This window comes from Gossypium arboreum, chromosome 2 (genome assembly GCF_025698485.1).
Source record: "Gossypium arboreum isolate Shixiya-1 chromosome 2, ASM2569848v2, whole genome shotgun sequence".
Lineage (NCBI taxonomy): Eukaryota > Viridiplantae > Streptophyta > Magnoliopsida > Malvales > Malvaceae > Gossypium > Gossypium arboreum.
In genome coordinates, this window is record NC_069071.1 from 101,459,481 (window position 1) to 101,485,822 (window position 26,342).

Sequence of the window (26,342 nt, forward strand, 5' to 3'; positions counted from 1 at the left end):
AGCACACTTGAAGCCCATTTGTTTAGATTAATTCCGAATAGAGGTGATCATGGGCCGGGCTGGGCCCAGACAAAATTTTAGGCCCATCTACTAGGCCCGAGCCCGGCCCGGGCCTAAAGATTTGTCCAAGCCCGACCCAAAATAAAATTGCTAAGCCCGAGCCCGGCCTGGCCCTACCCATATTAATTTTTTTTTGCTTATTTCATTAAATAAAAAATTTTAAAAATATAATAAATTAAATATATTTAAAAACATAAAAACAAATATTAAAACAAATAAAAATGATACTAAAACAATTCTTAAAACAATACACAAATTGACAATATAATAAAAAAATGGTTATATTAAAAATTTAAAATGATTAAAAATAAAATAAAAAATATATTAATATCTAATTCGGGTCGAGCCTGGCCCGGGCCAAAAAACTCTTACCCGAGGCCCGGCCTATTTTCTAAACGGGCCTCGTTTTTTTGTCCAAGCCCATTTTTCGAGCCTATATTTTTACCCAAACCCTCTCATTTTTCGGGCGAGCCTTCGGGCCGGGCCGAGCCTCGCAGCCCATGATCAGCTCTAATTCCAAACTTAAAATTTTCAAATAATTTTATATTTCTTATTTTTTTCTAACATGGATCAACACGCCAACATCATGACAACTAATTCAACAGTTGTTAATAACATTATCAACATATTAAGTTCAATGATGGAAATCATTAGTCAAAGGACTCAATCAATGCATTTTTAGCATTTTTTTAAAGTTCTGTATTTTTAACATTTGATGGCTAAATTTGGTTTGATTTTCATGAAGAGGCTTGATTATTCATTTTTTTTAAAGTATAGGTTTTTTTAATACTTAGATTTTTGCTTTAATTAATATATGCAATGTTCTTACTTTTAATTTAAGATGGGAATTTGATTCAAGTATGTGCAACTCATTTATTTACTCTCAATCTTTTTCCTTTTTTAAATTTTTATCAAATTAAAATTTAATAATTAATTCATTTTGCATTTTATCATCACATTTTATATGTAATTTTTATACTATAATTGATTGGAATATTATTTTTACGCATGTTTTAGTATCTCATTTATTTACATATTTTTCTAGCTTTTAGTTTCGATTTTATGTCTAACTATTATAATACATATGTAATAAATATTTTTTTCATGTTATTATACTAGTAACCAAACAAGGCATAAATATATTGTTTTAATCATAAAATACAAATTTAATTTTGACATCTCTTGAGTAGTATGAATTACAATAGGAAAATATCAAGTCAAATAATTTATTTGGCCCACCAACTTTACAAAAAAATATATTTTAGCCCTTCACTTAATTTTGCGTCTCTTTAGCCATTGAATTTATATTGTTTATCAAATCACCCCAAAATAGATAGAAAAATTAACATATGTTAACTTTATCGACGTGACATACACGTGGATGTCACGTGCAATTAACTAATTTTTAATATTTACAAATTCAAAAAAATTATAAAACTAAAAATAAATTATTAACATTATTAAAAAGTATAAAAATAATTAAAAATATATATTTTTAATTTAAAAAATTAATTAACTATTGATGTCGTGACATACATATGTATGTCATATCAACAAAATTAACAAATGTTAATTTTGTTCATCCATTTTGAGGTGATTTTGGCAAACAAAACAAGTTCAATGGCTAAAAGAAGCGAAAATTAAAGGCATAATTGTATAAAATACCCTTAACGTTTATGAGTTTTTGGGTTTGAGCCTTGAACCTTTTTTTTATTGACACCCTTAATGTTATGACATTTTCAAAATTAGTCCAATTTTAATGGTAATGTGAATTGACCGTCAGTCAAATGAAAGGTCAACGAAATAGCCTATGTGGCATGCCACATAAGCACGATGTCATAGATGATGTCATCAAAACAAATTTTTTTTCATTTTTTTTCATCTTCTTTCTTTCTCTCTTGCCCTCTAACTGTTGTTACAATAAAACATTTTTTTGTCAACGTTTTTCCAGATTTTTCTCTTTCTAAACACATCTTTAGTTTTTTCCCTCTTTCTAGATTTTCTCAAAGCTTCCATGAGTTGTTAGTTTTTTTTCTAATCAACACATCTTTGTTAATGAACTAACATATAGTAGACATCCAAAAAGGCATGCAAACTAATGAAATCCATTAAAACATAATATATATATATATATATATATATATATATATATATATTTATATGCACACCAGCCAAATAGAATAAAACGAATCCTTACAACAAAAAGAAGCTAACTTTTTAGTGTTTTAACAAAAATCCAGCAAATCCCACATCCTATTTTATACTAATTTAGCTTGATCTACCAACTTTAACCTCCCAATTCAGCTTTTAAACCTTCCACAATCCTATTTGTTTATCGAGAAAAAAAAATAGAGAAAGAAAGAAAAAGATCAAAGTTCTGGGAATTACCATAAGCATCTTCAACAAGAAAATTAAAGGTATGGTGATCACAATTGTAAGTAAACTTGTTGTTGGAAGAAGTGAGTTTCTGCAAACACTTAGTTGTGATTACTGAGAAATTCCTAGTGAACTCAGTGTACTCAGCTAAGATCGTTGCTCCTCGAGCAACGAAGCTATAAATAAACACTTCCTGATTCATTCTTTTTCTCTCTTGAGCTAAACTCAGTTAGCTCACAAGTTAATCACATAGACTGAACAGAGAAAGACAAGGGAACTTTGCTTATTCTACTACTTCAACGTTAATGTTTCCTATTTCATTTTTTTTAAGATTGAGTCTGTCATTTCTTTGTTTGTTTCAAAAATATTTTTGTGTGAGTTTAATCCTCTTTTGTTAATTATTAATTTCTATTCTTTATTTTTCGAAATATGTATTTTTAATTCGAATTTGAGTGTGAAAGAGAGAAAATTTAAGAAAGCGTTGAGAAAAAAATGTTTTATTGTAACAGCAGTTAGAGGGGAAGAGAGAAAGAAAAAATATGGGGGGGAACTGTTTTTATGATGTCAACTATGGCATTGTGTTTATGTGACATGTTATATAGACTATTTCGTAGATTTGTCATTTGATTGATGATTAATTCACATTTATCAATTTTTAAAAATCGTAATATTAAACGTTGAGGGTATTTTATATAATTATGTCAAAATTAAATAAAATACTAAAATAATTATTTTGAGCGAAATATATATGTTTGTGATATAAAATTATATTCTTTACAACCCATAATGATGACTTAATTATTATTAGTTGACAAAATTTAGCATGTCTACTTTATTACATTCTGTCGTACTACTTTTAGTTGAGAAAATATAACATTTTGTGTATTATTATTTAATAATACTTTTCATACTTTAAATAATAAGATTTATATTTCAGTTAAATAAAATAATGGAAAATATATTTGATAATGTATTAAGTAATTTTAAGATTACTAAAGATAATTTTATATTCTGGGAAATCACCTAGTAGGTATAATCTGTATTGTGAACGAAACGTTCCCTTAGATCAGAAGAAAAAAGGATTGATGTAGGAGTGACAAAATCTGTCATAAATTACCTACCTGTGAGACCACTTTAATACTAAAATTAACAAGATGAAAAAACAAAAATGGACTGAATAAATAAGATTTGAACGCCTTTATTGTTGCTTTTTGATACCATGAATCATAGTCCGATATGTGATCATCAACTCCAACTAATTCATTATGTACACTTGTTAAATTCAGTTAGTGTTTTTCTAATAATTAAAAATATATTATTGAAATTTAATTATAAATATGTAAGATTATTTATGCTCTTTAATTATTTTAAAAGAAAAATTATAATTTTTAAAAATTTCTTTGACATTTTTAAGTAATATTTCACCCGAATATAATTGATTTATCTCATATTTATTTTAGTAATGAATAGTTCCACGTGGCACTTCAACAGTTCCGTTCCACCACGACCAAACGGTCCAAACCCACTCATCTTCTTCTCCAGCTCTTAGTTTTAGTAATTCGGCTTCCATTCCATGACCAAACAGTCAAACACCCCAAAATAAATATAAAATTAAATAAATCCCCAAAAAAGTACTAAAACAAACAAAACAATAATTATTGAAAGCAAAAGTCCTAAAATTTCTTCTTTCTAATCAGATAAAACATCTCTCCCCACGGTCGTTTTGTTTTCTCCGTCCCTTGATTCGTCGCTGCGATGGGCAGCACGGAAGAAGATACCACCACTTCCAAATCCACATCTCTATACGACGCCGCTTCCTCCACCGAACCTCTCCTCTTCAAACCCACCACCAGCTCTGCCTACCCATCTCCTCCAATCGAAGAACCACCTCAATCCGACCCCTCCGAATCCGACCCAACTCAGTCCCTCCAGATCTCTTTCAATTACGGGCCCAGACCTTTCAAAGACCTCCCTTTCCTCATCCTCTTCCTTCTCTTCGTCCTCTGCACTTTCGCTTTCGGTATTTTCTCAATCTTCCATCGAAACGACAACTACTCCAACGTTTCGGCCTTCACTTACGATTCCAATTCCACTTCTTGCGTTCAAGCCACTTCCTTTTTATCAAGTCAAATATGGGTCTCTGAAACTTCATTTTTTGCGTTGTCAAGTTCCAGTCTTTGGACGTATTTAGTATGGACCCTTGTGATAACTTCAGTTTTAAGTGTACCCATATGTTTACTTTTGCTTTTATTACTCAAACACTACACGAAGCAGATCGTTTATGTCTTGCTTCCTTTCTTTATAATCATGCCGGTTTTCTTTGATGTTTATTGGTTCGTTGCTTGTACCTTGAGCTCTTCTTGTAGTGATGCTTTCCCTTTGGTCTATAGAATTTTGGTGCTTGTTTTCATTTTGTTAATAGTTGGGGTTATTATTTGGATCATTGTGGCTAATTGGCATCGGATCGAGTTGACTGTGAGGATTATCGGGGTTGCTTCCGATGCGCTTTCGAGGAATTTAGGGTTGTTTTTGGTGATACCGTTGTTGACCGTTGGATTGGTGGCTTATTATGCGTCAATTGTTGTGTTCTTGGTGTTTTCTAGGTTTAATGGGAAAATTGTGGCTAAAGAATCGAATGGAGAGTATACTTGTGTTTGGAAACAAGATAGCTGGGTGCCTGCTTATTTTGCATTGGCTATTTTGACAATGTTGTGGTCCTTGACCGGTATGGTGGAAGCTCAGGTATATGTTACCAGTGGCACCATTGCTCAGTGGTACTTCTCCAAAGATGATACGAAACCTCACCGGAGCATAAGAAGATCTTTGAGGTAACTTCCTACTGTTTTCAGCTTTTCTGAATAAAGATCTATGCATTTCAATGTATTATTATAGATGATTTGTGCTTCTCTGTGAGGGTAGTTCAAACTAAGCTTGAATTGGAACTTATATTTTTGTGTTTCTGAGTGACTGCTTTGAACTTTGGATGCATGCTTACATTATGAATACCAGACTGTTTAAATAGATTAATTATCAAAGAGTAAGATCTTGGTGATAAAGCTTAGGATAATTGTAATGGCACATAGTTGATAACATCGATTTTAGTATGGTTTATAGCTGCATGATGTATATGAGTATAGTATTTGTACTTGAGTATGGAAGGTCACTATGGTGGCAATTCACTTTGGTTTGGACTTGTGGATTCAATTTGACGACATTGTTTTGCATTTGATTGAATGGAGTGACGAATGGTCAAACGATCTTGTTCCTAACAACAACTCTGAGAGTGTGTTCCTCGCCTTCTGGTGTTTCTTGTGATGGATTTTTATCTTAGTATATGAAATTCATTTAGTTCCTTTATGCATCTCTATAGAGGGCTAGATTGCCATGAAAAGAGAGCTACTTCTCTAGTTTCTTTGTTGAAATTGCCATGCCAAAATACAGCATGTTGACTTCTTTTCTAAGATTAGGTCCTTTTCGATTGAGATTAGGCAGCCTTTTAGCTTCTTGTCGACTAGCCAGAACACTATATCCTAGTGTTGGTAAGGTAATTTCTGAAAGATGTCTTAATGAAACATCTGCAACACTGAGAATCGAAACGGACATACTTTCAAGGCATCCCTTATGTCTATTGATTATCGGAATAGTTAAATTTAACCTTTCTAACCCTTTTGGTTCTATAAACGTGCAGAAATGCATTTGGTCCTTCTTCTGGCACCATCTGTCTATCTGGATTACTTGTCTTTGTTGTTCGAGTGGTGCGTGCTGCTGTTGATAGTGCAAGAGAAGAAGATGTTCCTGGGATAGTGAATCTTGTTCTCCGGTGTTGTGTTAATGCCCTACTGTCTGCGATAGACTTTCTTAACAAGTTCACTATCAACTTTGCGGCAATAACTGGCGAGGCATATTGCACCTCTGCGAGGATGACATACGAGCTTCTAAGACGTAACTTACTCTCTGCTGTTTTTGTGGAGACCGTATCAACTCGTTTATTAGCAGGAGTTATTTTTGTCCTTTCAGCAGTTTATGCAATTGCAGTGAGTCTCTGATACACTTCCTTCTTATCCTTCTCCCCCTTCATTTACTTGAATTACCTGACAATCACATTCCTAAAATGCAGGTCTGTGCGATCTTAAAGGGTGTTAGTGATCTAGGGGTTAACATGTACACCGTCGCGGCTCTTGCGTGGGTGCTGCTAATCCTGGTACTGGGATTCTTCGTCCATGTGTTGGACAATGTGATTGACACTGTTTACATCTGCTACGCAATTGATAGAGATAGAGGGGAAGTGTACAAGCATGAGGTTCATGATGTTTACGTTCAGTTACCAATCAGTAGGAACAGTCGATCATCCTACCCATCTAGAACACTTGATGTATAGACATGTCCTTGTATGTTTGTAACTTCAAAATAATGTGTTGTTGATTTGTCATTTGGTTTTGGTGTCTGTATGGGGTTGTTAACGGCCTATTGGCAAATTTGTGCATACCATCATCACATTCAAATTGTTGCATTGTACACTTATTTTTAGGCTTGTTCAATAAAGATCTAACTGTTTTAATGTTTTTCACTCTTTTTTACTTCATACAAGAGTGAGTTTGTTTTTAATGAAAATTGGCTAGTAAAGAGTGAAGAGAAAGACTCATCTTGGTAAAGGTTGATTTCATTTTATGATCATCATTGCCTGTTTTATGCATGTATTAAGGGGATAAGGACTTGAAATGTATATTTATCCATCGAATCAGACTTTAAAAGAAATTTAACAATCTAGTAAAATGAAAAATTAAATTTAAGTGAAGAAATTGTAAAGTTACTAATAATTTAATGGATAAATCACTGGTTAAGTGAAGAAATTGTAAATTTATTAATAATTTAATGAAAAAGTTAATAGTTGAAGTGATGAAGCGGTAAAACTAGCAAGAGGGGTGTATTGGTAAAAGTGAAAAGTTAAAGTGTTGAGCACTTAAATTTGTCCCCGGAATAAACACAAACAGGGGGCAGTGCACTAAAAATCAAGTAAAATCTCGGGTTTTCTTCTATTTCAACGCTACTCTTCTATCTTCGAATTCACAAACAATGGTGCTCGAGGTAAAGCAATGCTAAAGATTCCTCCTTGATCCCTTTCTTCAATTTATGGGTTTTAATCAGGCGACTAAGATATGCATTGATAACTCGGAATGGATGCGAAACAACGATTATTCTCCGTCTCGATTTCAAGCTCAAACTGATGCCATTAGTCTTACCTGTGGTGCTAAAACCCAGGTAAATTACTGCTTTACCTTAACCTATTCCATTTATCTTATTTATTTATGGATGTAGTTACCTTTGTGGCGCTTGGTAATGTAAGATGCCAGAATAACTCATTACCACATTTGGATTTCGAAGAGCCATTATTCTTATATTTCCAGCCGTGTCAAGATTTTGGAATATCTGAGTAATCTCCCTACCATTCTTCTTTAGTAATCTTAGATTTACTTCGGGATAATTTTATTACTACTTTTTTTTATAATTTTGGTTAATTTTAGACTTCAAACCAAAGAAAATATCAAGTCTGATTAAAAGAAAAATCTCCTTTTTCTTTGTTCTTGCTTCTTTCCCTTAGCTTTGAACAAAACCAGAATCCGGAGCCAGATTAGCATTTCTTTTGTACTTTAACAAAATTATATTAATATTTATATCTTTGGATTGAATTGGCAGAAAGCTTTGCCCAAAACTTTCTTTTTCATATTTGAATTAAGAATATAAAATTTTCAATGTATTTCGAGAGAGAGATGCTATTTTGTTAATTTTATTGTGAACTTTAGAAATTCATCGGTAGTGAAAGAAACAATTTTCATGTTAATGATGTATAAAATTGTTTTGACTTCTTTACTTATTATATATGTTCAAAAAGAAAAAAATTCTATAAAATGATAATTTAGTAAAATGTGCTTTCAAATAATCTTACATTCCTATCAACAAATAATAAACCATATAGGATAATGTAACATACTCTGTGATGTGCTAAGTAAATCATATTATCGTAATCTTACATTCCATGAACCAAAGGTCCCCTAGGTGTTTCCTTTTCTTAATGGCAAACGGGAAATTTGATTTTGCCTTTAATAAATTAATGGCAGTCCAATCCAGAAAACACAGTCGGCTACTCCTACCAGTGATCTAGGCAAAATCTTCTCTTGCATGCACAGTACCTGAAATTTACCCATTTTCTCTTTTATTTTGAGTCATATTCGAAGATAGAGTTTGTTTAAGCTAACATCGTAAATAAAGTATGGCTTCTTTGAACTATTGTGGCAATATATATGCTCTGCTGAAATTTGTGTTTTGATTTTCCATGTTACTGTTATACTTGAAGATAAAGGTTAGGCATGTTGAAATTTTTTGCAGTTTGTTTTCGGATAGATTAAATTCAGTGTACACTATTTTGGTGGTGGTGTTGTCAATAGAAAACTTGGCTTATATGTTGAAAGAAAACTAGCATTAATTGTCTTGATATGGCTTGCTATTTTGTTCATATGACATGAGTCTGGCATTTTGTTACTATGACCTGTTTAAGTATGTTGTGCAGTGTAAAGATGGATGTTTTCTGACCTCTGGAAAAGAGGAGCACCTTTATCTCTTACTGAAGAATTGGAGAACTTGTCCTCACTGATGGTGTCATTTTATGCAAAAGCAGCATATGATAAATGATTAGTCCCTAAAATTTGTATTTTAAGGATTTCTGAATAAAAAATAATCTTCCTTCGCCTCTTATCCCTATTTTTCCAATAAAAGCAGCATATGTTTTTTAATGTTTTACACAGGTCTTGAAATGGGGGGTGAGATGAACCTAGCAACTGGAATTCAGATTGCTCAATTGGCTCTGAAGCATCGTCAAAAAAAAAACCAGCAGCAAAGGATTATAGTTTTTGCTGGAAGGTATATCGTGTTAGCCTTCTATTTGCTTGTTTTCTTCATTTCAAATATAATCGTTTTCCCCCTTATTTTTTATGCTTTCAGTCCCATTAAGTATGAAAAGAAGGCATTGGAGATGATAGGAAAGAAGCTTAAAAAGAATAGTGTAGCTCTTGATATTGTCAATTTTGGTGAGGACGATAATGGAAAGCCCAAAAAGTTGAAGGCTCTTCTTGCATCTGTTAATAATGACAGTAGTCACATAGTCCATGTTCCTCTGGGTCAAAATGCACTTTCTGATGTGCTTATGAGGTTTTTACTTGGCTATTCCTGATTTTATCTTTTCCTGAAGTATTTGGTTTTCTTATAAAAGAAATTAGTAAGAGGCTATGGGACATGTCTCTTAAGGCTATATTGCTTACTTGATAGTGCTTGTGCCAATCATATAACTTTTTGATTCCTTTGTTAGCACGCCTGTGTTCTCTGGGGATAGAGGAGGAAGTGGATTTGCTGCAGCAGCTGCAGCTGTTGGTGCTTCTGATTTTGAAATTGGCATCGATCCAAATATAGATCCAGAGCTGGCTCTTGCTTTAAGGTTTTGCATGGAAGAGGAGAGAGCAAGGCAAGAAGCTGCTGCCAAGAGGGGCACTGAAGAAGCCAGAAAACAAGAAAAAAGGGAGGAAGCACAAGCACCATCAGATTCACAGAATGCAACTCCAACAGAAAAAGTTGCTGATCCGATGATTGGTCCTACTATGAAGTTAATATATTTTACCATGTGACAGATTACCTCATTCTAGTATTAAATAGTTGATTTAAGTTTAAAATTGGCTTTGGCTAACTCATACTGTGGCAGAATGAGGATGATGCTTTGTTAAAGCAGGCCCTTGCATTGTCAATGAATGTCCCAGGATCTGATTTGTCTGTGGGTGATGCTGAGATGTCTGAGGCAGCAAATGGTGATCAGGAACTAGCCATGGGTAGGTCCTGTTTTTGTGTTGGTTGTCTTAACATACCACCTTTGCTGAAGGAGATCATTGTCTACTAATTATTTTGTTTCAGAAGAACTACGAAATGCTTCTGTAAATTCTGTTTTACATATATGCTCCAAGTGACTGCAATGTCATATTGGTCTCCTGCTAATCTAAATATTTAAATATTGCTAAATCCTCTTACCAAAGAACTATGTCATAGTAGGTTTAGTTCATATTCTTAATGCTGTGTTTTATCTGAACTGTAAGGGTTATACTTGTATATGCCTTTTGGTTGGGTTATACTTGTATATGCCTTTTGGTTAAGTATATATGTGGTTGTCGATGAAGGCACATGTAGAGTGACAAAGGACTTGATATTATGTCTTTAGTTGACAACAGTCTTGGGATCGATCCTGGACAACTCCTATCTCTCTCCCTTTATTAACTAAAAAGGTGTATATACGGTTGATCATGTCAGGATTTTTCCTTAAATTGGTTTACGTTGGATTTTTAGCAGTTTAAGATGCTTGATCCTAGAACTTCTTGTAGATCTATAACTTTAGCTAAATGCTTGCATCATTGTCGTTCACTACTAATTAAATATACAAAATGTTCTTGTTTCTTGCATGCAGCACTTAAGATGTCCATGCAAGAGGGTTCAAAGGATTCATCGGTGCAGTCAGCTGTCAGCAAGGTGTTGAGAGATCAATCTTTTATGTCATCCATCCTATCCTCAGTAAGTCTAGCTAAATGTGCATTTCTTAATCAATATCTTCTTATTTTGCCGGCGTTGAGACTTGTTACGACTGTTACAGCTTCCGGGAGTTGACCCAAATGAACCAAATGTGAAAGATTTGCTAGCATCTTTGGCAGGCCAATCTGAGGTGCCTGTCATTAAAACTCAACTAAAATGAGCATGGTTTGTACCAAGCATGCATTAAATATTTACCTGCTAATAAGCGCTGACCGAGTATCTCAACTTTACTAAATTTATTCCAAGAACAAGCAGTTGTAATTTTTACATGCTACTTGTCGCAAGGAAAGAAGAACGAAGATAAGCAGTGAAAAGATGACAAGTGAATGTGTCACATCAATTGAAAAATATCAAGTGAAATTTTAAGTTAAGATCATAATAATTTAGAATATAAAAATTAAAATGGATTCTGCCCTATACAGTGACGTTGGATGGTTGAATTGTGAATGATACTTCAACTGGTTGGACCAATGGCCATAAAATTGAATATTGACCAAATTATTGGTGAACCCGTATAAAAAATTAGAAATTGAAGCTGTGTGAATGATTTATAATTATTCAATTATTATTAAATCAATCGAGAACCACCTATCTGAATTTTAAAATACGCGCAATATTAACTGTAAAAAAACTATTACCATCCAAGAGGCAAAGCCCAATAATAGATTCATATTATCCGGAACAATAATCCGGAACTCGTATTTAAGACTAAATTGTATTTTATCTTTATAATGAAAAATTGAATAAATTAGTTTTATATATTTTGAAACATGTAAATTGGTTTTTCTGTAAAACATGTTGCAAATTATATTTTTATGAATAAACTATAACTTAATTAAATTAATTTCTTCGATTTAGTTATTAAACTTTTCAAATTAAATATTTTAGTCGTTCGAGCTGATGTAGCCTTTTTTATTGGTGTAATAACAAAATTAGCCCTCTACTGTTTACATATTTTATCAATTTGATCCTAAATATAAAAAAATTTAACAAATTTAGTTCTCAGATTTATAAATTTTGTAATTTTAATTTTATTTTAGAATACTCAATAAATTTGGCCCTCAATATTTGTAAAATTTGTTAATTTAAAATTTTAAATATAGTTTTTATAAAAAAATTTCATTTTTAGCCCTTTATAACCCATCGGCTAACTAGTTATGGAAACAAGGCAAGACAAGGCGGTTTTTTGTCTAATCCGCATCAATCTGGTGCTCTAGCTCCATGCTCTAACTCCAAATTTAAAAATTTTAAGCCATTGAAAACTTGAAAATTAATAGTATACTCAGCTCCGATTTGACTTGAGTTTAATTTTTTATATAAAATTATGATTAATTATTTTTTTTAAATGAAGAATTTTGACACCATTTCTTATTAGATTTGAGTAATGATATATACCTAGAGTTGTGTGCTAATGTATATTTACACACATGTTGTGATTACAGGATAGGAAAAAAAAGAATAAATATTATTTGAATAAATTATTAAATTAAGAGGATAGAAAATGGGAGAAATAACCTTATAGGGGTGAAAACGTACTAGTATAGAGGAGGTAGAATGATATTGGTAGTAATAAATTTTTGGGATTTTTAATTTAATTAATATTAAATATATATTGAGGGTGATTTCATAAATATCTCGGGGTAGGCTAGGCAATTTCATTCTAAATTCAACCCGACCTGACTATTTTTAAAAATTAACCCGCCTCGACACCTAACTTTAACAGAAAAATTTGACCCTACCAAATCGTATTAGATCGAAATCTGTCAGATTCAGGTTTGTTTGTCATCCCTATAGCTAATCCATGTGAGATTTAAAATAAGAAAAAAAAAGTACTATATTTAAAGTCACTTGCAAAAAAAATTCTAAAAAGTTGGGATAAAGCACAAAAAAATTTAAGATCCAAAAGAAAATAAAGGCATTAAAAACGTTAACTATTCAGGTAGTAATGCGACCAATTATTCCAAATAGGTTCCAAATTAATTGGTTTGGTTTAGTGTGACATTTAAATTATAGTAAAAAAATTAATGTGAGTGACTTGAGAGATGATACCCTTTTTCTTATTTTAAAAAATTGTATGGGTTAGTCGATATGTTATAAAGGGTTAAAAGTGATTTTTAAAATATTTTTAAATTTTAGAGTTGGGACTAAATTGATAGATTTTTTAAATGTTGAGGGCCAATTTTATTAATTCTTTTAGAATTAGAACTAAAATGACAAATTTTGTAAACATTTACAGCTAAATTTGTTGAATTTTTTATATTTAGGATCAAATTGATATAATATGTAAACATTATGTTACTAGACCAATAAAAACTCACATCACTTCAGATTGAAAAAATTTATAATTTCAAAAATTTAGTGACTAGATCAAAAAATTAATAATTAAGTGACCATCCTATAATTTATTTATAAAAAATTCAACATTTTTCACGTATTATTTAAAAAAACTAATTTACATATTTTCAAATACATAAAATTATTTTATTTATTTTTAATAAAAGAGTTAAAATACAATCCATCCTCAAGTACGTAAACTCCTATAGTCTTACCTACAAAATGCGTCGTAAACGGTGAACAACCATGCATCTTCGTTCAAGGCATGCGTAATCAACTCTTGTGCATATTGTAGTTAAAATCTAATTCTAGATGAGGCTCCTAATTTTGGAAACACTTCCAATAAAAGATTGATACGTAATTGCATAGTCATCAGTGACTGTGGATCCTTTGCTAGGCTGGGTCACCATTTCTTTTTGCAAGAGTGGCTATAAATCAAACCACCCATTTCCATTTCCTTCACCACTTTGAGGCATAGATTCATCAAATCAAATCAGAGTTGAATAGAGGCTGCTCACAAACGGCAAGATTTCTAGGGTCCAACAACAACTCACCATCAATCTTCGAATTTGTATTTGATACATTAACAATCGATCAAAAAATATGATATATCAGTTGTTAAAAAATAATAATTATATTTATTTTTAATAATATTAAAATTATTTATTAATGTTAGAATCATGAACTTAAATGTTATCCGTCTATCAAAATAATAGAAGTTTGGTGAGGCAGGCACATGCTATTTGGATAGCAAAAGAATTGATGTGGGTGTTGTTAGCATTTGGACTACATATAAAACTCGTATCAGATCAGATCAAATCACTTGGTGAATTAGAAAAATACATTAGGCACTATTTTTATGAATAAATGTGTTGTCGGGTTGTGGCAGCCACAATCTTTAGACAAGTTTGTGGAAGAACTCAAGCCTCCTACCCCTAGGGATGTGAAATCTTGGAATGGGTATTGGTAGGCGTTAAAATGAAAAAGCTTAGTTCACATTTTCACCTATACTTAAAAAACTTTTTTCCATTCAATTTTGTATCTAAAATATTATTTTGTTATAGATTTTAATCCATTTTTTAACAGATGTTAAAAAAAAATTGATAGCCAATCAGATTATGCCACCTGTATCTTATAAAATATTAAAAAAATAAAAAAATAATCCCAAAAATGCAAATATATATATATATATATATATATATATAACTGGCATTTTCTCTATTCATTTTTGTCGTTGTTTTACACCCCAACTGATGTAAACCCATACGGCTACTGGTCGATTTGATAAAGAGAAGGTAAAAAATTTAAATGTCAAAGGGAAAGGGTGTGTCAATAATAAGATTAGATTAAGGATTTGGCTAAAATTTTTCTATTTTGATTGGTCAAGATTGGTTCAACAATGTCTACTTGGCTAAATTGTTGGGTTCAACCTGGGAGCAGTTAATGTTCGTGTTTTTCTCATCACTTGCACTATCAGTACTTTTACAGCCCCTTTCCCTAATTTTCATCAACCGTTTTCCCTTTGATGGCTGGAACTTTTTTCACTTTGGGTGTGGGGGTTTTGACATTTTTGTTTCTCTCGTTATCAGAGTGGAAGAAGAGCGTTACAAAAGAAGTCATGGTTTCATTGGGTTTTTCATGGTGGCTGTGTCGAATATGAAGATTCATATCTTCAATCGGGTAATTTCATGGGTTTCCTTAGAGTTATTGAGGAAATGAAGTGGAGATTTGAGTAGAGATAAAAATGTGAGGAGTTTGGGAACTATATTTGTTGAAGGGATCACCGGAAGAGTGGCGGTGACAGTGTGCATTTATGAAAATTAATAATTAATAATACAATATTTATTTTCAATAAAATGAATTTAAATTTAAATTATATTATGAAATGAAAAGAAAAAGACAAGTGACGAATCAAGATTAAAAACTATAAACATAATAATATTTTAAGTACCAAATATGGTAAAAAAAAAAAGATATGAAAGTGAGAAAACTAGTATAGTACTTCACACCAAATCATGAATTAAGAAAAGAAAATGTTTTAATTATAATATAAAATAACAAAGAAGCAAATAGTTATAAAGAAAGTGAAGGCGAAGCAAAGTCATAGAAAAGGATTGGATTATAGATTCATTGATACCAAGAAAAATGCTTCTTTTGTTTTGTAAACATCCATTTGTGGAGCAATGGCAACTTTGTATTCGTTGGGGGCCTTCTTCTTTCTTCACTTTCACGCAAACAACCCTTTTGAGGAACACAATGGGAGATGGGACCATCCAATTTTTCTACTAATTATGGTTATGTTCTCATTTTATTAATTTACAAAATCAAACTTTTTTTTTTCGTTTTGGGAATACAACTTTGATCGAAATTAACATTCTAATTCTAATACTACATCGCACTAATGCTGCATTTATATGTTAATTCATAATTCATACTTGTTTGCACCGAAACCACTTTACATTTTGCACTCTGTTATGAGTTTGGATAGACGATACGTTTATCTGGGGTTAGTGGAAAAATAACAGTGACAGTAATATTAAATATTATAGTGATACTATAGCGTGAGACAAAAAGTAAGCTAAACGCATCGCATCCCATCATCCATCCAACCCACCCTAAATGTAATTTTCATATATTATTTTTTTTGTTTACCTTTTTTTTAGCTATAATTAATGTGAAAATATCTATAAAATAATTTTTTTTTGGTTTTAAATACGTGGCTTTCATTTAATAAAAGGGGTTTCAGCCCAAGGATATACAACTGACACAGAGCACCAATCAAAACAGATTAAAAAGCGCAAAAAAACATGCAACAAGAAAAGACCATAAAAGAAACCAAAAACCAAAATAAAAACAACAAAACAACACCCCTAACCATACCTTATAAATCAAAATGACAGAAAAAAGCTAGATAAAATCTCTCCAAAAACTGCCCCAACACAGCTGCATGAGATTGAAGCGACTAATTTCAAAGAGAAAAAACTTTGATGACCTTCATGGAGTACAAGAGAGAGTTTCTCCACACCACAAAGCTATGAATTGCTACCCACTCCTCTACGTAGCCATTGAACCCATTCCTCAGCCACAATCTGATCCACCACATCTGGGGCTTCTTCAATCCAATACACGACCTCTTGGTATCGACTACCTTCACCCACAAGAACATGTGTCGCCGTGTTAACTTCCCTACGAACAAAATGAAAGGTAACTCTATCAAAGTTCCTCTTATAATCTTTAATATTTTGAACCACTGGCCTAAGAACTAATTGATCTTATTCTCTTGAGTTAATCTTTTTAACTACTATGAGCGAGTCTCCTTCAAAATAGACATCTCAAAATCCTATCTCTATAGAAAAAATGACCGCTCGTTCACATGCACCCGCCTTTACTACAAACTCATCTGCTACATCAGAATGAGGGTAACTACCCGCTCCCATAATCTGACTTGAGTTATTTCTAGCAATAAACCCAAAGATAGAGCTATGACTTATTGCATGGAATGATACATCAAATTTTATTTTAATGCTGCCCCTTTATGGAGGTCTTTATAAATCCTTCATAGTATTATGGAATGGTATTCTTAGGTCGAAATAGTCTTAAACTCCAGAACATACCCCTAGACAAAACCTACCAATTCATGAATTGTCCACCTTAGTCCCTCATGGACCATCCGATTACACATATACTAAATAGCCCAATAAGTTGTGACCATAATTTTCCTAGTTTTAATATATGCATTTAGAAATTCATGTGCTAACCATATTTTGTAATCTGAGGCCACTATCATTGGACTCACTGCAATCTTCAAATGCATCTATATCTACTGCAAAATATAGCAAGAGTGTACCAAATGCTCAACAGTGTCCTCTACCTCCTTTCATAGTGGACAATCACCTCCAACTAGCAGCTTTCTCTTAGCTAGATTCCCAAATGTAGGAAAAAAATTATTATGTAATTTCCACATGTAAATTTTTACTTTTTTGGAAAGTTGTAGTGCCTACATTTTGTTGTAGAATTCTGACATTGTAGCAGTGTCATACGAGTAATCACCCCTACTATGTAACTCCTCCTCAAAAAGAGCTTTTTACCCACTCTTGATGGAATATTTTCTAGACCCTTCATACCTCCTCACCATTGTATCTGGAGGACTTAAAACAACCAAAGGAATTTTAATGACTCTCTTAACTTGATTCGGTCCAAGTAGCATTCGAACTTTATTTGCATTCCAAGTAGAAGTATTTTCATTAATTAACTGATTCACCATAGTCCATCTAATATTAATGTTCTTACACAAGACCCTCCCATCTCTAGGTTTAGGTAGCTAGAAGTGATTCCAAATGTTCACTTGCTCTCTATTCCCAATACGCCAACTCATACCTTTTTCAATTAGCCCTCGAGCACTCTAAATGCTCCTCTAGGTAAGAGATGGGTAAGCACTTATTCTTGCGAACATAAAATCTACTTAAAGAAAATATCTGGCTTTGAACACTTTAGCTAGCAAACAAGTGGGCTAGATTAAAATACGCCAACATTGCTTCGCCAACAATGCAGTATTTAACTTAATTAACTCACAAAACCCCAGCCCACCATCACTTTTCAATTTGCATAATGAAAGCTAATTGGTCCAATAGATACCTTTAAAACATTTATTATTAGTCCATCGGTTTTTATTTAATATATTTTTCAATTTTCGACACAATAATTTCGATAGGAAAAAGCATTGCATTGCGTACACAGGAATCGCTTATAGCACTGATCTTATAAAGACCTCCTTCCCTCCTAATGGTAAAATTCGAGTACTCCAACCCTCAATATGACACCCTAAACCCGATTGGGACGGATCGACCCGAATTGGAAGCATTACATTAGCTACCTAAGTGACTCTCTGGCTAACAACTGCCTAAGACACACCCTGACCTTATAACACCTCAATCTTGTCTAATTATTAGTTATTTATTAATGCAAAAACAAATTATGAGCCAATTTTAAACTTTTCCTAAGTAATTTTACCTAAAAGCATTTTTGTCATTTCACCACCTATGGTAAAACTAACCCGATTTAGATCTAAGTGTTTACCAACCTTTTTTTAGTCAAATTATGCAAGCTTAAAAATTTCAACTTAAATTGAGTACGTTTACTATGTCTAATTCAAGTTTTATTATCAGGAACTAAATTGTAACTTAAACAAATTAGAATACCAATTTAAAGAGACACAAATTCAAACCCCAAAACCCACATGGCCTTGTCCCCCATACCGTGTGTCATTAAACGACCATGTTTGCATCGTGCAAAACTTTTAGACCGATCGCACATGCCCGTATGTGATAGCTCTAGTCTCCACAAGCCCGTGTGCAACCCCTTACACACTCGTGTGAAAACCATTGCACCTATTTTTGCGAAAAACTCATTTTAAAACTTGATTTTGCATATTTTAATGGCCAATTAAACCTGATTTAAGTACCATTAATTAACATACATATACATACACCTTTAATTAAGTTTATTGACATAAATCAAGCCACAATTATATATAATTAGGCAATCAATTTCATGCATAACAAACACAGAATAAATCAAACAAGTGGCGTACCTTAGCCGCTAGTAAACCACTTCATGAAAGCTTCATTTAAACAATCGTTAGTACAGATTTCATGGCCACACATCGTGTTATCAAGAAACAATAGACTGTAAATCATTCAATACTTAAACTCAAATATGCCTCAAAATTATTATAAAACCATCCAAAATAAAATGTCCAATGTCCAAAGTCCAATTACAACCAAAATTAAACTAAGTCCTGGGAGTTCCACAATGTCTATTACAGTCTTTAAAACGTTTAATAAAGTCTTTATCAAGCCTAAAGTTCTTGGAAATCTCTTGGAAATCTCTTGCTTGGCTCCTCAGCTCCTCATGCCCGACGATTATCTGCACAAATTGTGAGAGTGTGAGCTTTAAAAAGCTCAGTGAATGTTAATAAAAACAACTAGTAAATCAACATCCAAATCATGTTTAAATCACATACAATCAATCACCAATTATTAACCATAATAATGAAACATGTCAATTTATTTTCCATATGCTTTATCAATATCAAGAATCAATTATTCATGGTTTACAAACATCGAATGATATAACAATAATCACACATAAATATATTGGCATACATTTCTTATGGCTTAATCGGGTGATCATACATCGGATAAATAGATCTCCGAACTCCCATAAATGTCAATTACTGTCACCGAGTTGAGTGGGTCAAAGCACATGCTCCCTTATAGCGCCTCAAATAACCCAATGAGTGGAGATTCATGCTTAACACTCCCTTATCTACCCCAAACAAATTAGTCCACCTAGAGCCATATGCTCACAATGTCACAAATAAATGCGAGTACTCACAAATCCTATGACATGCCAACTATATCCAATGGATCCACCATGAATGTTGCCAATATATTTAGTCAAACATAGCATATAAATCAGTCATTATTGTGCTCAATTTAATGTGACAACTGCTTATGTGTAACGTGTAACATAGCCATTTAACATCCAATTAAATTTAACATTTCATGTGTCATTTTCCAATGCTCAATTACCAATTGTAACACCAATATATCATGATCAAAAACTCCAGTAACCATGCTCTAATCAACAATATAATTAGCCTAATTAAATTGCAGAAAATCACCTAAATGCTTACTTACCATTATTCAATAAAAGTTCAACTCTTGTACATATAATATCAATCTTGCAAAAATCAGCCATTCAACCATAATAAATCAATTGAAATTATCAATTAAGCTACTAATTAAACATAAATGAGGGTCAATTTACCAAATCACCCTTAGAAACACTCACCACACAATTTATTCTACCACAAAATAAAGTAGATATTACCACATTTCCATGCTATAATAAACACGAATTTTAATTAACTATACTAATCGAAATCCTCTCACAAATATACCTTATCAGATTTGTAACATCAAGTCGAAAACCCGATTCCTCACAAAATCGATATGTCCATTGCTCCTAAACACTTTCATCAATACTAGACCAAATACACTTATACTAGGCATCAATTTCATCTTTAAATCAATTTCACAAAATTCTGAAAAATTGGTTCATGAAAATGATGAAATTCATATTTCTTTAAATTACCTTACAAATTATCTTTAATCTTGATAAATAAGATAAAAAAAACCTTTTAATATATCCATTTTGAGTTGGAACATTCATTGTCCTCTCAAAATTCAAGATCCACCATTAAAGAACTATGTGTACTTGGAAAAAGATAACATTAATAAAAATCCTTTAATTTACTCTCAAATCATGTAAAAATGTTTCTAATCATCATAAAAACAAGTTTAGGATTGAAGATTACCTTTGATTCACTCTAAATTCATTGATTGAAAATCTTAGATTCAAGAAACTTGAGAAATTTCAAAATATTTTTGGCTACTTTTGAGAATAATTTTGGGTCAATTGGGAAAGTATTTTGAGAAGGAAATTGGTTGTATCTATTTTCTGATGATAGACCTTTTAAATATGCAAAGACAACAAATTTTAAAGCTCTCTAATCTGATGTAAAATGTGTGAAAAATGGGCTAGATACATTAATTTTAAAATTGAAACCACCCCTTAGAAATTAAAAAATTGGAAAATTTGCCTAATGGCCACTCCCACATTTCCCTTTACCATTTAATCTTTTCCCTAAAAAATTCTAAATTTTAAGGTTTTTTTCCCCATATAAATACCCTTCCTTCTTTTACAATTAAATCCTATTTAATTAATATTTAAATTTTACTCGAATTATCCCCAATAAAAATTATTTTAAAATTCTTTTCAACCCAAACTGATTATTTTTACTAATAATTATTTAAAATCTTTAAAATTAATATTTCAAATATATATATATTTATTTTCCAGATTATTGTTTAATCGATTTTAGAATAAATTAACCTCCTAAATTAAATTAAAAATTATTAGAAACCTTATAAATTCCTAATTTCACACTCGGAACCCGAAAAATATACCCGAAACTATTAGAACCAGTTTAGGGATATTACAACTCTCCCCCTCTAAAAAGAAATTTTGTCCTCGAAATTTACCTGAATCAAATAAATGTCGATATTGATGTTTCATCACATCTTCCGGCTCCCAAGTGGCTTTCTCAGTTTTTTGGTTTTGCCACAAGACTTTTACCAAGAAAACTGTCTTATTGCATAGCACCTTAACCTTTCGATCTAGGATCGCAATCGGTTTCTCCTCGTATGAAAGATCATATCGAACCTCGATCTCCTCAACAGGAACAACATGAGAATGATCAGATTGTACTTACGTAACATGGAGACATGGAAGAGGTCATGAATACGCTCTAGCTTAGGCGGCAACAACAAATGATAAGCAACTGATCCAATCTGCTCAACAACCTCATAAGGGCTAATGAACCTCGGGCTGAGTTTACCCTTCCACCCGAACCTCAGAACTTTCTTCCACGACAAAACCTTCAAAAATACCTTATCACCAACTTGATACTCGATGTCTCGATGTCTCAAGTCAGCGTAGGACTTCTGTCGACTAGAAATAGCCTTCAATTGCTCGTAAACAAGTCTCGCCTTATTCTTAACCTCCCGAACTAACTCCGGACCAGCACAGAGGAGTCCTACACCTCCGACCATACAAAGCCTTGAACGGTGCCATTTGAATACTCTTCTGATAGCTATTATTATACGCAAACTTGGCTAACAGCAAGTGAAGATCCAGTTACCTCTTTAGTCGATAACACAACTACGAAGCATGTCCTTAAGAATCTGGATCACCCTCTCTAACTGACTATCAGACTGCGGATGATAAGCTGAACTGAAATGAAGCTTCAAACCGAAAGCCTCATGCAACGCCTTACAGAATCTCAAAGTAAACCGCGAATCTAGAAACACGAAAATATACACACTTTTTCATGCCCTTTTTAACTAAAATTCATGCAGTTTCGGTAAAATTTTTGTCAAAAAATATATAATTATTATAAAATAATTATTTTGTACTTAAATTATTAACATGTTGAATATTAATTAATTTTATAATTAATTCTGATTAACTTTGATTATTTTCGACAATTTGCACAAAGGGCAAAAAACGGCTCGGCAGACACAAAATTGAGAAGCAATTTTGAAGCATCAAGGTGAACTAATTTTTCAGCCTGAGATGGTCCAAATTATTTTTATTAATTCATAGTATAATTAATTTTAATTTTAATCCAATTTAATTTGGGTTAAATAAGTTATTATTAATTAATTGTGAAAAGGGGCCCAGTTAAGTAGAATCGAGAAAACCGATCCAACTGAGCACTAGGCAGCTCAAAATCGTCCCACATGCTGACTCAATCAGCTTGTTTGGATGATTATTTGGCTTGCAAAATAGCCCTTCAAGACTTTTTGAAATTGCATTTAAACCCCTCCACTATTTATGCCTTTCTAGATGTGCCCCTACTTTAAAATAACAAGTTTGAAACCTTCAATTTTATCCAAAAAAAAAAAGTTTGAAACCTTCAAACTTGCCACATGTGTGGTCGGCCATGGGGGGACTCTATGGCTGATGATTTATGCTAACTTTAGTAGCCATCTCAACCTATAAATACCCCCATTTGCTGCTCACTCCAAACACATCTCAAACCCATTCATTTATTTTCTTCACTCTCACTTTTCTCACTTTATTCCCTTCCATTATTCTTCATTTTCTTCCCCTATTCCTTTGCCAATTTCACCTCTTGAAAGATATTTATTCATCCACCATTTGAAGCAGCATTCAAGTGTTCATGGAAGCCTCGGTTCAACAAGACCAAGCGGAGAAGGAGGAGCAGAGCAAATTAGTCAAGCCTCGGAGAAACATCGGATTTGATTATTGTTCCATTTCCTTTTAATTCTTTTGTTGTTTTGATGAACATGTCTATGAATATTTTTGATGTTGATATGTTTAATGTAATTAATTTGGCTTAAATTTTATTTGTGTTAGGTTGATTGCATTTTGTCTACTTAATTTATTAAAATTGTATGTGTTGTTATATGCCTCAGTAAGATGTTTGATTAAGTAAAACCATGACTAAGTTATTCTTGCATTACAATTATAAAGTAACTAATGAATTAATTATTTAAACGGATTGAAATTATAATTAATTGACGCGATACTTAATCAGTGCATGTTTAATCATCTAAGGTAGCTGAGGGTTAAATTAGCAACGGTATCTAACGATACATTAGCCTTGCATAACTTGCAAGATTATTGTGATTAAACTGTTTCAAGGTAGAAATACATTGTTACCTCATGTAATCTTTTATGTGCTTATGAGATTGAATTAATTGTTTGAATTGGCATAGAGATATGTATAAGAGATTATTTTAATTTCATAAGTATGTATGTGTATTAACACATTTACTTATTAAAATTTGTTTAATCGGTTGAATTGACGTAGAGATATAGTCAAGAGATAAATAGATTTTGGTAGGTAAGTGTGTTCATAAGTTAGCAAATTACCGAGTTGCCGTGAATTTATTCGTAATAACATGAACATGACTTTAACAATTCTAAGTTAAAAAATGTAATTAATCTAATACAATTATGTCATCTTGATTGAAATCATCTTTTGAAATCGTGCATTGGAACTTTTATCTTATTTTTATTTATTTTACTTAGTTTAAATCCTAGTTTTTAATCACCTCTTCAAATCAAAATGTCTTTCTTCACTAAAGTGGTTTTAAAATTGCATTCATAAATAATTCTTTTCACAGTCCCTGTGGGTACGATAACTCGACATTTACTTGTCACTTTATTACTTGTTGCGATTGTGTACACTTTCACATTTCCGTCGTTCCAAGTTTTTGGCACCATTGCCGGGGACTGTTTTAAAAATTCATTATTTGTGAATTTGTGAATTTGTTAATTTTTTATTTTGGTTTATTTTTTTTTCAATTTTAACTTAATTAATTTTTCTATGTTTATTTCAGGTGTTTATAAGTATTGACTGAATTACCGATTTACTCCCTATAGACCTTGAGATAGAAAGAACTTTTCGGCAGCGGAGATGACAAGCAAGTCAAATAAGGACCAAAGAGATGAACTTCGAAAATCCAAATCAAGGAAATGGAGCAAACCCTACTCAAAATCCTATGCTTATTGTTGATGATAGGGATAGAGCTCTAAAACAGTATGCTATGCCAATGTTTCATGATCTTATTCTGGGTATTAGGAAACCCAAAATTGAGGCGCAATAGTTCGAGCTGAAGCCAGTCATGTTCCAGATGCTTTAGACAGTGGGCCATTTTAGTGGAATGCCTACTGAAAATCCTCACCTGCACTTAAGACTGTTCATGGAGGTGAATGATTCTTTCAGGTTAGCCGGAGTACTCGAAGATGCACTACGATTGAACCTATTCCCATATTTGCTAAGGGACAAAGCTCAAGTCTGGTTGAACTCATTGCCACCAAATTCAATTTCCATATGGCAAGAGTTAGCAGAAAGATTCCTCATGAAGTATTTTCTATCTAGCAAGAATGCTAAGTTGAGGAACGAGATCACTGTTTTCCAACAAATGGATGATGAGTCTTTGTATGAGGCATAGGAAAGGTACAAAGAATTATTACGGAAGTGCCCTCCTCATGGAATCCCACATTGCATCCAACTTGAGACGTTTTATAATAGTTTCAATGCTTATACGAGGATGGTAGTGGACGCTTCTGCTAATGGTGCTCTCATTTCTAAGTCTTATAATAAGGCTTATGAATTCATTGAGAGGATTACCAGTAATAATTATCAATGGTAAACCAATCAAGCAGTGTTAGGAAGACAAATTGTTGGAATACATGAAGTAGACGTTCTCATTTCACTTGCATCTCAAATATCCTCGATTTCCTCAATGCTTAAAAGTTTTACCACTAATGGGTTTAATAGTTTTGCAGCATAGCTACAAAATTAATTTGAAAATGTAGCCTGTGTCTATTGTGGGAAGGACATTTATCTGAAGAATGTCCATCAAACCCAGAATTCGAGTATTACATGGGTAACCAGAACCAAAACTGAGGAATGCAAGACTACAATCCAACTCCTATAACCCATCGTGGCAAAACCACCCTAATTTCTCTTGGAGTAACCAAGGGGCTGGACCCAGTAACACATACGCCCAACCTAGAACGACCCAGCCACCTATTTTTACCCAACAAGTTCAGAAACAACCTTAAGTAGAACCATCCAATGGCTTAGAAAACTTGTTGAAGGCATACATAGCCAAGAATAATGCCTTAATCCAAAGCGAAGCAACTACATTAAAAAACCTTGAAAACCAAATGGGTCAGCTTGCAACTGAACTCAAAAACCGACCACAAGGTGCTTTACCTAGGGATACGGAGAATCCGAGGAATCTAGGGAAAGAGCATTATAAAGCGTTGACATTGAGGAGTGGAAAGACATTATAGCCCAACACCGTTGAAGTTGAAGAGGAGCCAGTTGATGCTTAAGACTCAGAGGAAGTTCAGCCAAGTGTTGAAATTTAAGTTTCACCAGAACATGAATCTACTTAATTTGATAAAGTAACTTCTAAACCAGCTAATTCTAATAATCTAACAACTTTGTTAGATGCAGAATTTCCACAGAAGACATATCAACCAGTTCCAGTAAAGAAGCCTCCACCACCCTACCCTCAAAGACTTCAAAAGCAGAAGCAGGAAGTTCAATTCAAGAAGTTCCTAGACGTACTCAAGCAACTTCATATCAACATTTTGTTGGTTGAAACACTTGAACAAATGCTGAGCTACATTAAATTCATGAAGGATATCCTGTCAAAAAAATGAAGACTTGGAGAATTTGAGACAGTAGCACTGACAAAGGAATGCATGCATATCTTCAAGATAAACTACCTCCAAAGTTAAAGGATCCTGGATGTTTTACCATACCTTGCAACATTGGA

The 26,342-nt window shown here is 32.8% G+C and overlaps 2 protein-coding genes and 1 non-coding gene across 3 annotated transcripts; 2 read left to right on the plus strand and 1 right to left on the minus strand.

Annotated features, from left to right (window-relative positions):
- Positions 1-3,981: 3,981 nt before the first annotated feature.
- Positions 3,982-7,003, plus strand: LOC108467181 (uncharacterized). The gene is made up of 3 exons (XM_017767735.2): positions 3,982-5,264; positions 6,125-6,470; positions 6,554-7,003. The coding sequence occupies exons 1-3, from the start codon at positions 4,192-4,194 to the stop codon at positions 6,812-6,814; spliced, it is 1,680 nt and encodes a 559-aa protein (XP_017623224.1). The 5' UTR covers positions 3,982-4,191; the 3' UTR covers positions 6,815-7,003.
- Positions 7,004-7,439: 436 nt separating this feature from the next.
- On the plus strand, positions 7,440-11,369 carry LOC108464375 (26S proteasome non-ATPase regulatory subunit 4 homolog). The gene is made up of 7 exons (XM_053025070.1): positions 7,440-7,695; positions 9,237-9,351; positions 9,433-9,639; positions 9,797-10,095; positions 10,176-10,307; positions 10,934-11,037; positions 11,117-11,369. The coding sequence occupies exons 2-7, from the start codon at positions 9,245-9,247 to the stop codon at positions 11,213-11,215; spliced, it is 948 nt and encodes a 315-aa protein (XP_052881030.1). The 5' UTR covers positions 7,440-7,695; positions 9,237-9,244; the 3' UTR covers positions 11,216-11,369.
- A 13,569-nt stretch (positions 11,370-24,938) lies between these two features.
- On the minus strand, positions 24,939-25,045 carry LOC128289745 (small nucleolar RNA R71). The gene has a single exon (XR_008279389.1). It is a non-coding gene; the product is annotated as a small nucleolar RNA R71 (small nucleolar RNA).
- Positions 25,046-26,342: the final 1,297 nt, after the last annotated feature.

Excerpts from the sequence above, each read along its gene's own strand:
- LOC108467181 (XM_017767735.2), top strand. The coding sequence starts at position 4,192 with ATGGGCAGCACGGAAGAAGATACCACCACTTCCAAATCCACATCTCTA. Across the intron at positions 5,265-6,124 it reads AGCATAAGAAGATCTTTGAG|AAATGCATTTGGTCCTTCTT; the intron begins GTAACTTCCTAC and ends ATAAACGTGCAG. Across the intron at positions 6,471-6,553 it reads CAGCAGTTTATGCAATTGCA|GTCTGTGCGATCTTAAAGGG; the intron begins GTGAGTCTCTGA and ends CCTAAAATGCAG.
- LOC108464375 (XM_053025070.1), top strand. The coding sequence starts at position 9,245 with ATGGGGGGTGAGATGAACCTAGCAACTGGAATTCAGATTGCTCAATTG. Across the intron at positions 10,096-10,175 it reads TCCTACTATGAAGTTAATAT|TGTGGCAGAATGAGGATGAT; the intron begins ATTTTACCATGT and ends GCTAACTCATAC. Across the intron at positions 11,038-11,116 it reads TGTCATCCATCCTATCCTCA|CTTCCGGGAGTTGACCCAAA; the intron begins GTAAGTCTAGCT and ends CGACTGTTACAG.